We start from the raw sequence: 16260 nt of genomic DNA, 5'->3' as shown, positions 1-16260 counted from the left end.
TAAAAAGCACAGCAGGGCCAGCAGGGCCTTTATTACTTGTAGGTTATAGCCTATTATCTCCATTAGTTCTTGAGAGCATAACTATACGACATAGCATAAACATTTATGAGTTATTCGAAATGGGTAAGATGATGTTTGTGTTGTATTTAGGAAGATAGAATGCTTTTTAAGGTTAGTCCAGGGCCAGCCCCGGTGGCCTAGTGGTTAAGTTCAGTGCACTCTGCTTTGGCAGCCCAGGTTCAGTTCCCAGGCAAGGACCTACACCACTCATCTATCAGTGGCCATGCTGTGAGGGCGGCTCACATAGAAAATAGAGGAGGATTGGCAGCAGAGTTAGCTCAGGGTGAATCTTCCTCAGAAAAAAAAAAGTAGAAAAAAAAAGATTACTCCATAATTTCCCATATATATAAAATACATACATATTTTAAGAAATAAGCTATAATTATCTAGAAATATATATGTAAGTGGAACATACGTATGTGAATGCTATGTAAATATGTCTTGACTCGGACAGTGGTATATCAACTTTAAGCTACTTTGCACAGTTAAATAGCCTCTATTAAATATTTTCTTTTAGGTCTTAGAAGTCATCTATTTCTTTAAGAATAAATTCAGCACTCTTTTAAATTATCTCTTGGGTCGGTAACATCTGACTGACTTACAGTGGCAATCAGGGATTTCTCTGGCCATGACCCAATACATAGCCAGCCTCATGTTTTTAACATAGAAGAAAAGACATCTGCTTATAAACTAAATGTTTTCTATGCACTATCTTATGTATTCCCTTCCTAATATGTCGTAATTAAAATATTTTGTTTTTCATTGGACATTGGCTTTTTCATTGGACATTCTAACTAATAGTATGTTTTCAGTTTTATATCAGCTGTAGAAGAAGTTACAAAAGTAAGGTAAAGGAAAAGGAAACTAGGCAGTGGAATGCTTTGACTTGAGCAATGTTGTGAATAAATTAAAAATTGAAGGTCAGTTGGTATACAATTCTCCTGACTTTGTAAATTTAAATTCAGTTAACTTAGGTGTGTTTTGTTTTGGATAATAATTTCTTCATGTTTCTTAGAGAATGGAGATAGAATCATGCAGATATTTCTTATACACTTACATATAATTACGTTATGCTTAAGAAAATTAATAAAGCAATTCATTTGTCATGCTTTTTTAAAAAAAAATGAGATAATTAGTAGATAAAAAAATAGTTTGGAAACCATCAAGTGCAATAAAAGTTGTTAGTTGTTTTCTATGTCATTTGTATTTAAATTTTTTTTTCTCCTAAGGCAGTGGATATAACTTCTTGTGGAAACTTTGCTATAATTGGTCTCTCATCAGGAACTGTGGATGTATATAACATGCAGTCTGGTATACATCGAGGAAGTTTTGGCAAAGATCAAGGTATTGAATTTTTTTTCCTTATTTTTAAACAAATAATATAGCTAAATACAAACCTAATAACTTTTGCTGGCATTTATTAAATTCTTGAGTGCCAGGCATCTTGCCAAAGCTGTAGATGGGTTCTTACCAACCCAATATGGCGTATAGATACTGCCATTACATGTATTATAAACACAATGCTGAAATACTCAAAATGAATGAAGTCACGGATTTATTAGGGGAAAGTGGATATTATACAATTGAAATTTTTGTTTTCTTCTCCTTGCTTTAAGCAGAAAATTTTAACTGATTTTTGAAACTCCCTTTGTGGCCTCAAAGTGATGGATTTTGTTTTTACTCAAGCAATATAATAATCTTCATCCTACCCCTAAAATCCAGATTAATTTCAAGATTTTAGGGAATATAAATAGTGGGAACTTAGATGTTTAAATGAAGGAATCACTCTTTGTGTAGTGTTTAAAAGAGACAATGCCAATTCTGATAAATCTTTTCTTTTAACATATGCTTTAAAGCTCATAAAGGATCTGTTAGAGGTGTTGCAGTGGATGGATTAAACCAGTTGACCATCACAGCTGGTAGTGAAGGATTACTCAAGTTCTGGAATTTTAAAAACAAAGTTTTAATCCATTCTATGAGCCTCGAGTCATCTCCAAATATGATGCTGCTACATAGAGACAGGTAAAGTGTTTCTTTTAATGATAAAGGATTTTTTTCTTGATGTTTTTGGTAAAAGTTTTTAATTTAAGTAAAGACTTCAAGTGTTTTTTACTAATTCAAGTATATACTTTACCAAGTGGGAAAAATCAGACTTTGAATATAAAGGAACAGCATTTTGCTTAATTTCCCCAAAGGTATACTTGATTAACAAAATTAAAATGACTGTGAGATTTTAGTTCAAGGTGTTTTTGTTTGTTTTTTTATTAAAACTGATGCATTTATCTTGCTAGTGGCATTCTGGGACTTGCCTTGGATGACTTCTCCATTAGTGTTCTGGACATAGAAACTAGGAAGATTGTCAGAGAGTTTTCTGGACACCAAGGCCAAATAAATGACATGGTAAAGCAAATTTTAGATGTTTAAACAAAACTTGACTCATTTCTACTTCTATTTAGGTTAAAAATGTTCAAGTAATTGCAACTGTTATCCTTTAATAGCCTTAAACTCATCATATGAGATGTTCAAAATAAATGATTTGGAGATTAATTTTCAAAGAGGAGATTTTTAAGGAAAATTTACAATTACAGTAAGTTTAATATTTCTCGGGGAGTCATGCCATCAGATTAATATATAAATCCCAAAGTTCGTCTTTTTCTCTTAAACTCTAAACAAGGCCAAAATATACTTTGGAGAATGAATGATGCATTGAAACGTGAGTATATCATTTTTGACTTAATATTAAACTAGGCTGAGAGAACTCATTTCTGTTTTTCTACATGCATAGCTAATTAATAGTGGGAGACTCGGAATATCTTGGTACCTAGTTTAGTGTTATTTCTAGAGTTTATGTATCTTAAATCCGACAGAGTTTAATTAATAAAAATGTGTTTTAGCTTATTGTTATGTTCTTATAGTGAGATATATGATATAGTAAGAAGTACTCTAGTTTAGAAAGTATATGTTTCATAAAAAAAGAACTTTTAAAATAAATTTGTTAGTTGAAGACTGTATATAAGTTTATATTGTCATTTTGCCTCAATTGCAGATACCTTGATTTACTTGAAAACAGAAAAAAATAAAATCCTATTTAGTGGCAATCCCAACATGTTTACTTATCGGTTCTCATGCTAAAAATCAGAATTTGCAATGTTTACCCATTTCCTTTAAAAAAAGGAAAAGAAAATGGTCAGGAAATTGTTTTCTGCAAATGGGAGATTGGCAGAACTACCCATCAACAGAATTTGTTGTGACAGCATCTATAGAAATGAGGGTGGGATGGAATAATTTTGATGAAGTGGCATTTTCAAAACTGTCTGTCAGTGCCAAATAGCTCCTCCTATTTCTCTCCTTTTCAAACGTTACTTTCAACTTGTATGTCTGGAGTTTCTCCTACTCAGTAATAAATTACTTCTGTTCAGTTAAATCTCTGAGCATTTATAATGTGACTTTACCTATCAGGGCCATTTTCCCCATCCTTTATTATCTGCACTATCCTTCTGTAAATTGAGCTTTCTCTATACTTTAAGATTTGGGTTTCCGCAGTATCACGGCAGCCTGTTGAACAAATTACAGTTTACTTATCCCAATATCATTTGCAAATAGGTCATAATCCCTGTGGTGCGTTTAGACTCCTGGATGAACAATCTACTGCCATCATAAACCTTAAAGTTTTTCTTTTTGGGTCTTCTTTCACATCTGCCCTGATTTAAGCCTTACAACACTTACATACTGCAGGCAAGGAGAGCTATTATTTATCCATGTTTATTGATAGAAAAGATATAGTAACTTCTTTAAGGTAGCATAAGTAATTTATTATTTAAATGTATTTTGAAAATCTGATTATTGTGGTTTTAAATTATATTTGCGAAATAAAACATCATTAAGGAAGAAAAGGAGGTTTTTAACTGAAGCTACAAGTAAAAGTAGAAGGACTTTTTTTTTTTTTTAATTTTATTTATTTATTTTTCCCCCAAAGCCCCAGCAGATAGTTGTATGTCATAGCTGCACATCCTTCTAGTTGCTGTATGTGGGACACGGCCTCAGCATGGCCGGAGAAGCAGTGCGTCGGTGAACGCCCGGGATCCGAACCCGGGCCGCCAGCAGCGGAGCGCTCGCACTTAACCGCTAAGCCACGGCGCCGGCCCAGAAGGACTTCTTTAGTAACTTGAATATTTTAAGAGAATTTGCATTCTTGTCTTCAAAATCATTTTGGATCAATTCTTAGAAAGCCAGTCTAATATGTAGACTCTTTTCAAGGAAATGTAGCTTTTGTTGCTTTTACACATACTTTATAACTGAAATTAGACTAACAAAATATTTCTAATTGAATGTTCTCAGAATAGCAATTTTATGTTAAAAACGCTTTGTAGTCAAACAGATTTGTTAGTTGTCTATATAGGAGTTTATGGAGTGAAAATTTAAAAATTGATACTGTTAATTTTTAAAACTTTTTATAGTAAAAAAAAGCCTAATCCTCATATTTATCCAAATCAGTGGTGTTTGAGAAATATTTTCTTTTATATAAAATAATGTGGTCTAAATTTTACTCAAACTTTTTTTTTCATGAAGCCTGCATCATCTTTTCATTTCTTGCATTTTTTAAGCTGTTAAATATACACACATACATACATAAATGCGTACATATGTATATATACATACACGCACATACACACGTAATATATTTGTATGTGTTCTTTTTTTTTTAATTTAAAGACTTTCAGTCCTGATGGTCGTTGGTTAATAAGCGCTTCAATGGATTGCTCTGTTAGAACTTGGGACCTTCCGTCTGGGTGGTGAGTTTATTTTTAAATCCCTAACCTCTATCAGAAGATTGCTCAGTCATTGTCTTTACATGTGACTTTTACCTATAGTTAATGGATTATGTGCTTTTTGAATGTGAATATATATTTGGAGATTTTTCTAACTTGATTATATTTTATCCTTGGAGTGTTTTTGATCTCTTAAACAGCAAGGAGTAGTGCCATAAAAGATAATAGTGAGGAAAATGCAATTTCTTGTAAGTTTTCTATTCCTATAAAATTGAAATACAATATAGAATGAGTTTCATAAACCTTAAGAAAGCTCATTTGGCCTTTTTGGTACTCCAAAATAGAGCTTAGACTTTAGGACTGCAAATTTTCCTTTTGAGTGGTTTTGTTGTTCATATTGAATTTAGTTAAAAGGTCAGAAACCCTAACTTTCCTTTGTATATATTATATATTTTCTGTCTCTAACAAAATTCTTAAAAGAAGACATTTTAGATACGAAGTAATGAAAATGTGTCTTAAGATGTGCGTAAAACCCAGCTGTGTTCAGAAATATGTTTCATAGATTGAAACTTGCTACTAAAACAGCGCTTGAAGAGAAAATATTATCTAATTCTGTTAAATAATTTGAACAGTGGAGACCTACAGAGAGAGAGAGAGAGAGAGTGTCTGTGTGTGCGCGCGCACGCACGCTTGTTAAAAACTATGTAGGTACAGATACAATTTAAAATTGTATCAGTTAACATAGAATTGTTTAGATTGAGTCTGAAAGAAGGAGGAATGAGGGGAACAGTGAGGTGTCTAATTTAACAGGAACCATAAGGAAAGAGATGGGTGAGAAAAATGAGAAGGAAGATTATACTTTTTAATTCTCTGAAATATTCCTGAGTTAAGCTCTGTCCAATTCTACTTCATCTTCCTTTCTTGGGAATTAAATAAGCTCATACCTGAAAACAGTTTGACCTTTAGAAAGGGAAAACCCTGTTGTCCTCATTTCCCTTCAAGTTTCATATAGGAAAGAGGCACAGCCAACGATCCAGCATACACACCCGATCTGGATTGTGCACTGCAAAAAAGTGTAATGGCTCCAGCTCTAATAACTAGGGACTTTCGTCCACAGGTGTGGCTCTTTTTCACTTAAAATAGAGTAAAAATAGAGTAAAGCAGAATCTAATTAGTTGGCTGTGTCCTCCACCTTCAAAAAGTTCACCTGAAGTTGGTACTTCCATAATTTTTTTTTTAAAGGTGCCATTAGAAATATTGGTAGTCTCTTGCTTCTTGGACTTTTACTGTTTTCTAAAAATAAATGGTATAATTTGAATTACTTTCCAATAGGAAAGTTATATGAGTAATAGAGTTAAAATAATGCTCTTTTCATTTCCCTTTTTAGTTGTGTTAGTTCACATTACAAGGGAGAGAGAGGTTAACGTTCAGTAGTACTAAATTTGCAAAATATTTTTAAAAAGTGGTAAGTTTATCTAGGGAACAGGAGAATTAGGATCTGAAAGTAGCATTCAAAGCCGCCAATCTTTGGCTCAGCATTGGCCTTCTTACTGAATTTCTTATTTTGGTAAAAAGTTGAACAGATTTAAATCTGATTGGTTTTCAACTCTAGTATCTTATTTTTAGGTGAATACTGAGGCAATTTTAAGTAAATACAGAGGCATGAAGTTGAGAGAAACATAAAAGCAAGAAATGAGTCAGATAGGGATTGTTAAAAGAAAATGTAATAATATCTACACTGATTGGACCAAAGTATATTTTTAATATACAAAAAAATAAGTACTTTTTTGGTTAAGATTTGAAATGGAGCAAATAAGAAAGCTTGAAAAGCATTATCACACAACTGCTGCCTAATTGCAACTAAGCTAACATTTACCATGAGCTGCTAGATGCTTTATATGCTTTTGTTTTTCATCTTCCCTCATAGCCAAATAGGTGTAAGTACTATTACTGTTATTAGTCCCATTTTACAAATGAGGAAATGGAGGCTCAGAGAGAAGTTAAGTGATTTGCCCAAGGCGGCATAGTTTGTAAGTGACATTTTGCTGTAATAAACATAGGAAAAAGAAACAGATTTCCCAACAGTTGTGATAGCAGCCTGCCTTGCTCAGGTTGTGTCATATGTCCTAAGGATGAATTGATTTTCTTGATATAGAAGATAATAAGGAAGTGAGGATCAGTATTTTATCATATAACCATAGGTAACTGTTGGTTTTCGATTCTTTGTCTTTTTGAGAAGATAATTAGTATAGCAACCTTTGGAGATTCCTAGTTCTTTCTTCAGTAAGCAGTTTCATCATTTACACAGCGTGTTATATTTAAAGAATAAATATATTCATTACATATCCTGACAAGTGAAGTTGTCTATGAGTAAACCTTTGGGTGTGGTAACACACAGATGTGTCCTCTGGAATTGTGCATGTCAAAAACAAATTGCAGAGGTACTGAACTGTTTCCCATAGGGTTTTTTTAAAGTGCTGAAAACTTTCTTGTGTTTGTAGGATTCTCAGAGAAGCAGAGTTGAAATTTTTCATCCCTGAAATTACCTGTCATCCCCTATCACTACCACCTTTTATTTCTGGTTGTTTTTAATCTATTGAAAGTTCGGGTTAACCTCTTTTGGGAGTAAGAAAAATACAAAATTAAGTAGTTTTAATAGAATTTTGTATTTTTTCTGTCTCACTCCCCCAACCCCTGCTTTCTGAGCAGCATTACGTGAGAATAATTAGATTAGGATGTTGTTTTGCATTCTTCACTGAGGCAAAACCATCCCTTTGTTCTAGTCATCGAAGATTCCTATGTGAGACGATGCCATCACTTTGGAGATTAAACATCTAGACACTCTACATTTGTTCAGAGTAAAATCAGAAATGGCTTACTGAGTGTCACCTGTATATGCAGGGCTCTGTGCTTGAAAATCTGATCCCTTAGAATGGGAATTTTATTAATGTTCTCTCAGAGAAATTATAACTTACCTGGGACTTTTCATTTTGTGGGATTAGCAGGAGACCATATAGTAGTTAGGTCTATAATTAAGCCTGCAGACTTATGCTTTGTGAACTAATGTGGCAGTATAAAACGTGCTGTGTATATGGAAACCACCTTCCTCAATTTGATGCTTTTATATAATGGAAGGTCAGTCTACCCACACACAACAGCTGTGGAAATCAAGTTGCACAATGAATTTGACAAAATAATTATAGTATCAAGTAAAATAAGTTTGCTCAAGCAGTAGATTCTCTTTTTAACAGATTCTAAATGTGTTAGGAAGTTTCATCCCTCACATACTTAAACTTTTATTGAACAAATATTGATCAAGATGAAGAAATGTTAAGAGCTGAAACTGCTGTGTTTAGGTTTAATCTTCATCTATATTTGTTGGAATAATGTTTCTGCTCTGAGTTGTTTGAATTAAATGAATTAACATAACTAATTTAACAGTCTCTGGTATATAATAAGTGTTTAACAAATGTTTCCTTTTCCTCAACTCCTTTGATCCCCAAGAGAAGCCATTCTTGTGAGCTTCCAAAGTAAGTCTGAGCAGAAATCAGATAGGTTATTCACTTTTTCCCCCATAACAGAATTAAATAGCAGTCATTGTCCTGAGCACACTTGAGTGTGTGTTTGTTTCCTGTACTCCTAATTTTAGTCTTATCTTCCTGTCTTGCATTCATTATTTAAGGTTTACCTTGTTAATTGTTCTCTGAACAAATTGAGAGAGAGATTTTATCATGGACAAGTCACTTAATGTCTTCACTGGAGAGTCTTCATTTACATTTGAGCTGCTCAGAGTTTGTTCTGTGAATCACCAGTGTGGGCATCCCCTGAGTGTGTTTGTGCTATTGAGTATTGTTGTACCTGTAGTTTCAGTAGTGGTTTTACTGAGTTTTTAGTGATTAAGAGTGCAGATTGCTTCTTGGGTGACAATCCTGGCTCGGTTACTTTCTACCTTGAGCAAGTTTTGAAATCTTACTGGGCCTCAGTTTTCTGATCTGTATAATAAGGACAGATCTGCCTCATAGGGTTGTGAGGATTAAATTAGTAGACTTAAGTGCTCAAGATACTTCCTAGCATGGAGCACTAAAAAAATGTTAACTGCTGTTATTTTTTTCTTGAAATAATTTGCTTTATTTAATGTAGATTCTGAATTCCAGTCATTTTGCTGTGCCTTCCCACCGATAATTTATTGGCTTCAGTGAATAAAGTAGTTTTTAAAATAGCCGTGATTAAAACCAGTATACTCCACTTAAAGTATACAAAGTATTTGCACTCTTAGCCAGCCTAAGAAGCCTCTCCTGCAGGGTGCCGCTGTGTTAGGCTTTTATCTTTGCTCCTTAAATCCACCTTGTTTCACTTACTGCTGCCACCATCCTAGTTGAGATCTTCATTACTTGTTAGATTACTACTACCATAATCTCATTATTCTTCCTCTTGCAATAATATATTCTTCATTCTGATGGCAGATTTTCTTAGGAAAGTGAAGATTACACCATCTGCTCAAAAGCCTTTAGTAACTTTCCATTGATGGAAAGATAAAAACGAACTCATATGTTTGGTATTCAAGACCCTGTACGCAGCCTTCTGCTTAGGCACCAAACTGCACTCCTCACTGAACCCAATTGTATTTTCCCTCGCCTTGCCCTCCACATTTCTGTCAGCTAGGAAATGCTTTTTCTTCCATCAACATCCATTGAAATCTTATCCATTTGTAAGGCTCATCTCAAAAATTGTGTTCTCTGAGAAGCCTATTCTGAGTCTCCTACCTGGGTGTGATTGTTCCCCCTTTCTCCCAACTTTTCAACCCTCCAGCATTTTAAAGCTGTGGGACTAGTTTCCATAAGCCGCTCTGTGGTTATGCTCTGTAGACTGAATTTCATATATTTCATGTATAGCATGGTTACCTATTTGAGAAACAGGTAGAATTCCTCAAAAGTTTTTTCCATTACCATTCTCTTATTCTTATTTACAGCCGTTTTATTTTATTACTTTCTTCTGTTACCTACACCTTTTCACTGAAATAGCAAAAATACAGGAGAGTATTGATAATTACATTTATTTTAAATGTGTGACATCTTCAGAATTGTCTCCAAGTCAGTCTACCAAAATGGCATTCCAGAAAAGCAGAGTATTTCCTACTATATTCTCCCTGTTGTTGAAACTCTTTCTCCAGTTAGTTGGTCTATTTAGTATTCTGCGTCTTTCTCATTAAGAGAGATTATTTTCACATAGTAACTTAGTTGACAAAGCTGTTTGTTAGTGATGACTTTGTGGTGTTGGTGATTAAAACAAAAATGAAAATTTTCTGCATCTCTTATTCCTTGTTCTTTTAGCAAAAATATATTTAGTGAATTATATCCTTTTGGGGAGAGTTCAAATACTTTAATGTCTTGATTCCTTTTTTATAGCCTTATAGACAGCTTTTTGCTGGACTCAGCTCCTCTCAATGTTACTATGTCCCCTACTGGAGACTTTCTGGCTACTTCCCATGTGGACCACCTTGGAATTTATCTGTGGTAAGTGCTTTCATGCAGTTCTGTTTTGAATAAGGAGAAGAAAGATGATGTCAGAGAATCAGACTAACAGTGACATTTAGATTTTTTTTTTAATTTATAGAATGGAAATGTCACGTAGTTAACACAGAGAGTTAAATTCACCATAAGTCTATGACTGATTCAGTATCTGCTTGATAATTTAGTTAGCTTTGCTCAAGTGTGTATTCTAAACCACAGGATTGATTTTTGTCTGTTATCATATTTGGCTTTTATTTGTAGAAAGGATAAATGAATTTAAAAATATCAGAAAAAAGGAGTCCCCAGCCAGGCCCTGGCCTTCCTGCCACTACCCCACTGTCGCTTTATGACCTTGGCCCGTCTTTTCTCAGCTTCCGCCTACTTCATCTATAAAATAAGGCATAAATGTGGGCAAAATGCTTTCTAACATTCATTCTAGTTGTGTAACTCTTCATAACCATGTAAAAATATTTATGGTGATCTTCCTATTCCACTATGATCAACATGTAAGAGTTCGAAATAAACAGTACGTCATCTGGGTCTAGAAAAATTTTTGTCTATTTCCTGAGTTTAGAATCTAATTCTTTTAACTCTTATTATTGAGGAAGGGAAATTAATTCCTTTTCTAATTATAAAATTTTATAATTAGATTTTTAGGATATGAAAGTAAATTAACTATATAATAGATGTTGACTCTGGCCACCTTAATAAGCAAAATGGAGTATCTCCTGAAATCCATGAGGCTTGAAAAATGAAGACGAGGAGAATTGTAGCTGTGGGACCTCAGCAGCCACAGTATATAGTACCGCTATTAAGATAACTCAGAACCTGATATTCCCAATTTTTATTTTCCATTCCAGATTCATAATGTGTGGGAAAGAGAATCTGATTAGCCCACTTTGGGACAGGTATCTCCATCTTAATAGTCATCTAAGGCCATGGTGCAGGGTCAAATAGCAGAAACATGGTCACTTAGAGGACCATTCTAGAGAATGGGAAATCCATGACTGTTCAACAGCCTGAAGGATCTGATCAGCATATTTGCCTTCTGACTTAACTCTCTGAGTCCATCTTTCCTTTGGTTATAAATTTCCTTAAATGAAGGTTGACATTTGTCAAAACAATACAAATATTTGGAGGTTATGTTGCCTTATAAAAGTCTTATCCATTACTGATATCACAAATAAATACTTTTTTGTACTACATTAAAAATACTCCATTAATAATGTTTGTGTGCATCTTTCTTGTGATGACATCTATAACATGAATCAAGGCGTTTTCAAATTAATACTTTCTGTCTTTGAGATCTTGTTTTTTAATTTACAGGTGATTGGAATCTATAGCCAAATTCAAGATTATAGAGATTATTACTAGTAATTGAATTTTCTCTGAAAAAACTATTTTTATAAGTTTTAAAATATTACTTATATTTTTATTTCTCAGGTCCAATGTCTCCCTGTATTCAGTTGTTTCATTACGACCACTTCCTGCAGATTATGTTCCTTCAGTAGTGATGCTTCCTGGTACTTGTCAAACCCAAGGTAATCACAGAATAGTAAAATAATTTTTGAAGTGTAATATCATAAACTTAACATGGGGAATTATTGCTACCAAAAGCAGTTTAATGCATTCAGTCTAAATATTTTTTAACTGATATGAAATACTTTTAATGATTTCATGAATTTATACAAAAATATAATTGATGTGATATTGATAAGATATCAAATAGTATACCAGTAGAGAAGTGTTTTGGGTCTGGGGATGGGAGTTGTAGAAGATAAAGAAAGGAAGTAGAGTTTACAAGGCTACATTGAATGAACATGTTATGAAATACTAATGGATTTGGAATGAATTAAGTTGCTTTTTAATAAAAATCTCATTTTGTGTTGTTTTACCTGAAATTTTTTTGTTTTAAGATGTAGAATTATCAGAAGAAACCATAGAACCAAGTGATGAAATGATAGAGTATGATTCCCCAGAACAGCTGAATGAGCAGTTGGTGACTCTATCACTCCTCCCTGAGTCACGGTGGAAAAACCTTCTTAATCTTGATGTTATTAAGGTAATACTATAGTACACTGAATATTGGCCCCTAAAGACATATACTGGAAGCATTTTCTTTGGTAGAGATAGCTTCCCCTACTTTGGGGGCTTTAGGAAGGACAGTTAATGCCTAAGGTAGTAAAGAGAACACCATGTAGTTGAATGCTATTTAGTCCAGGATGATTATCACAAGAGTCTCTCGCTATATATATCGACTTGGAGAGCACTCAGCAGACCTTTGGATATAGCAAAAGTATGGCCTGCAACTATAGAGCTGTTAGAAATTGGATATTTAAAATCGAGACTAATAAACTACTTTTTTGGCTTCTAAAACAAGAAAAAAATTGCTACCATAATGTGTGATATTTCTGTTACTAGGCATTTGGGGATTAGAAGACCTTCACTAGTCTCTTTTTTTATTAAGCTTCAGCCACCTTTTATCATCCCACACCCTATTTGGTCAACTACAAGATTTTTAGAGCATGCTGTGTCAGGTCCAGGTACACAAGTCAGTATGACTTATGTTCCAACACAACTGAAAAAAACCTAGCCCCTTTGGCCTCGAGGAATTTGCAGTTTACATGAAAAATGGACAATTATGGCATAAATTAGTGTTTTTCAAAGTGTATTTCATGACCCCCATTTATGAGTAGCAAAAACAAAAGAATAGATTAGACTAGAAAATTTCAGAGGTTATCCTCTGATAATAAGGGTAAGTGTTGTTTTATGAAACTTGGTTTGTTTAGATACACATATTCACACATTCACTAGAGGTTATTTGTGTAGTAAGTCATGTTGTGGGCTGGCATAAAAAAAGTGTAAGGAACACTGACATAGATAACTATGACAAGGTTCGGGAAAAAGGTTCGGGAAATATTTTTGTAGCTAATAACTTAGCACCAGAAAAGATACGTGTGTATTGGGTAAGAAAAGAGATAGAAGATTTCACCTGTTAATTTTCCTAACAAGTTACAAGTGCTTCTTTTTTACTTGCTCACTTTTTGAGAGATTGGGCATCAGCATAAAGGTATGTTGTTTAGGAGCATAGTTCTGAGATCTCTCCATCAATTTGTCCAGTCTGTCAGCTATAATGGGGTACTTTATGGCGTAGCTTTAAAGCAATGCATTAAAAAGTACAAGTAGGTGCGTATGAAGGGAACAGTCAGAATAATGACCAATTAATTGAGCTAAGTTTTTGTGCTATTGTGCTCAGGTATAGTTTGTTCTGCATAAAAACTTGTATAGAAACCTGAGTGAATGATCTTTATGAGAGAAATCTGCTAACACCTCTAACATTTCCTACTGAGTGAAAGAAGTTAGAATTTTTATATTTATTTTGTGGGTTAACTTTTCTACTTTTGGTTTTCCTTATAAGATTAGATAATTTCCAGAGCCCTGTGGAGCTCCTCCAAAAGCCTTTTATTTTTATTTACAACTCAGTGGCTGTCTGCCTTCCAACTCAAGAACAGTGAGTTAGAGGGTAACTGGGACTCAGCTTCAGTCTGTATCATGCCGAAGAAGGGGTGTGCTTACACTACAATTGGCAGTACTTTGTCCTGCTTTTATGTAATAACTTTCTTTTATGCTGTTCCCCCATGAGGCCACAAGTAACCCTGGCTTTCTTTCAAAAAGCAAATCTCCCTAGGATTACAGAGCGCCTAAAGAGTGGAAGAGGAACAGGGTAAGGTAAAATTGTGACGCTCAGATATCAGGCAGTTTACCTTAGAAAGGCTCTTTCATCAGATGCTCCTGAGATAGTGACATGTAGCAGTGTAGTCACCATAACTAAATTCTGTCAGTTGGAATTCTGAGGGAGGTTTTCCTGATAGAATTTTACTAACATTGGAAATATTTTATAAATGAGCAGTAGTGTTCTCTTGCTTTTTAAAAACACAAAATACTGAGGAAAAATAAGTAAAAATTCCTACAAAATGGAAGAATTGGGGCCATGCTTCCCAAAAAAATTTTACCAAATTACTTCCAATGACAGTCTTTCTTTTGAAGAAAAGAGATTTGAGAAACTATTGAGCATGTATTTAAATTTTGCTTTTTAGGCCATTTTTTGAAAAAGGTTGTATTTCAATATAAAAGAAGTTCAGGGCCGGCTCCGTGGCTTAGCGGTTAAGTGCGCGCGCTCTGATGCTGGCGGCCCGGGTTTGGATCCCGGGCGCGCCCCAAGGCACCACTTCTCCGTCCAGCGCGAGGCCGAGTCCCACGTACAGCAACTAGAAGGATGTGAACCTATGACATACAACTATCTGCTGGGGCTTTGGGGGGAAAAAAATGAATAAATAAAATCTTTAAAAAAAAAAAAAAAAAAGAAGTTCAAAATTACTTGGTTGTCATTTCTTCACCTAAATATTCCTGTAAATATTAATGTTTTGGGAAAATGAGCTATGTTTGTCTTAGAGCATCTGCTGAACCCTGTCATTTTCCTTCTGCCTTATCGGGAAGGCTACTGGAGGGCTGCATCGGGAAGCCCAGTTTAAAGATATCTGTGGTACTGGTTGGTTGGGGTTTTATTTTAGTATTCTAATCTGGAAAAGTTTCATTCCTTTTTATTACTTTTTGGACTTCGTTTTAAAATTGATTTGGAATTAAATATTAGAAACTGTTAGCAAGATAATTACTTACTAGTCTTTTTCCCTCTCTCATTTTCTCTTAATCAGAAAAAGAATAAACCAAAGGAACCACCCAAAGTACCCAAATCAGCACCGTTTTTTATTCCGACAGTTCCTGGCCTTGTACCCAGATACGCTGCACCTGAACAAAATAATGATCCCCAGCAGGTGAAAACCAAATCGGAGCATTCTCCGTGGAAGGGGGGTGTGTTCTGTGTTGTGCTTTTGTAGTTCTTTACCAAGACCTGGTTTTAACAGATAAAGAGTAAATTAGTGGGCCGGCCCCGTGGCTTAGTGGTTAAGTGCGCGCACTCCGCTGCTGGCGGCCCCGGGTTCGGATCCCGGGTGCACACTGACGCACCGTTTCTCCGGCCATGCTGAGGCCACGTCCCACTACAGCAACTAGAAGGATGTGAAACTATGATGTACAACTGTCTACTGGGGCTTTGGGGGAAAAATAAGTAAAATTATAAAAAAAAAAAAAGAGTAAATTAGTGATAGCTTTTAATTATAATCTATAAATTTTTTTATTACACTTGTGTTCTTTGAATAATGTATATTTGTTTTTGCTTAAGTCTAAAGTGGTAAATCTTGGAATTTTGGCTCAAAAATCAGATTTCTGCTTGAAACTTGAAGAAGGACTGGTAAATAATAAATGTAAGTTACATTATAAAATATTTTACCAAGTATCTTCAGCTTATTTATGTGAAGAGAAATTGAATGAAATTAGCAAACTGTCGGTAGCTGAAAGAAGATAGTAAAAACTAAAAGGACTGAAATGTTGGTTTTAATCTGAAGTAATTTTAGCTTTTGTATTATATTAAATGAGTAGCACTAAATTCAGATGATAATATTATAATAATCTTTTGAGAACTTTTCACACTTTATGGAAAATTAGATTTTTTTCTGTTTTTTGCTTTTTTTATTTACAAATGCAGTTTGCAATACAGCAGAGACTTTTGTCTTAGGTGATTTCAGATATTCCCAAATTATACCATAAAAAGGCAGTTTTAAAATTTATTGAGTATGTTAATATATTTAAATTTTGAAAGCTACAATGTGTAGCTATGATGAACAATAAGAGCTATAAGCAATTAACAAATTCACAGTCACTCTCCTGTTTGACTTATCCTCTCGTTTTCTGATCCAAATGCTCTTATTTCCATACCAGTATCACTGGAGGCCACATTGGCAAAAGTCAAAGAATGGTACTGATGGGCCATTGTAGATGACTAAAGAATAGCAGATCATACAAGG

The 16260-nt window shown here is 34.4% G+C and overlaps 2 protein-coding genes across 4 annotated transcripts in view; one reads left to right on the top strand and one right to left on the bottom strand.

Moving 5' to 3' along the window:
• Positions 1-16260, bottom strand: part of TMEM232 (transmembrane protein 232) — a 694734-nt gene that overhangs the window by 502386 nt on the left and 176088 nt on the right. The gene's annotated exons all lie outside the window — the stretch shown is intronic.
• The window catches only part of WDR36 (WD repeat domain 36), a 41268-nt gene that overhangs the window by 19781 nt on the left and 5227 nt on the right, over positions 1-16260 (top strand). For all 3 annotated transcript variants that reach the window (XM_087429932.1, XM_004420321.3, XM_087429933.1), the window contains 9 exons: positions 1290-1404; positions 1917-2082; positions 2352-2460; positions 4774-4853; positions 10235-10342; positions 11783-11880; positions 12256-12401; positions 15052-15171; positions 15579-15660. In XM_087429932.1, coding sequence (XP_087286058.1) covers positions 1290-1404; positions 1917-2082; positions 2352-2460; positions 4774-4853; positions 10235-10342; positions 11783-11880; positions 12256-12401; positions 15052-15171; positions 15579-15660 — 1024 coding nt within the window. The remainder of the gene's footprint in view (positions 1-1289; positions 1405-1916; positions 2083-2351; positions 2461-4773; positions 4854-10234; positions 10343-11782; positions 11881-12255; positions 12402-15051; positions 15172-15578; positions 15661-16260) is intronic.

The sequence above is a fragment of the Ceratotherium simum genome, chromosome 4, assembly GCF_057802395.1.
Source record: "Ceratotherium simum simum isolate JZ-2026a chromosome 4, ASM5780239v1, whole genome shotgun sequence".
Taxonomy (NCBI): Eukaryota; Metazoa; Chordata; class Mammalia; order Perissodactyla; family Rhinocerotidae; genus Ceratotherium; species Ceratotherium simum.
Note: the sequence above shows the minus strand (reverse complement) of the source record. Positions and strands in the feature narration are given on the sequence as shown.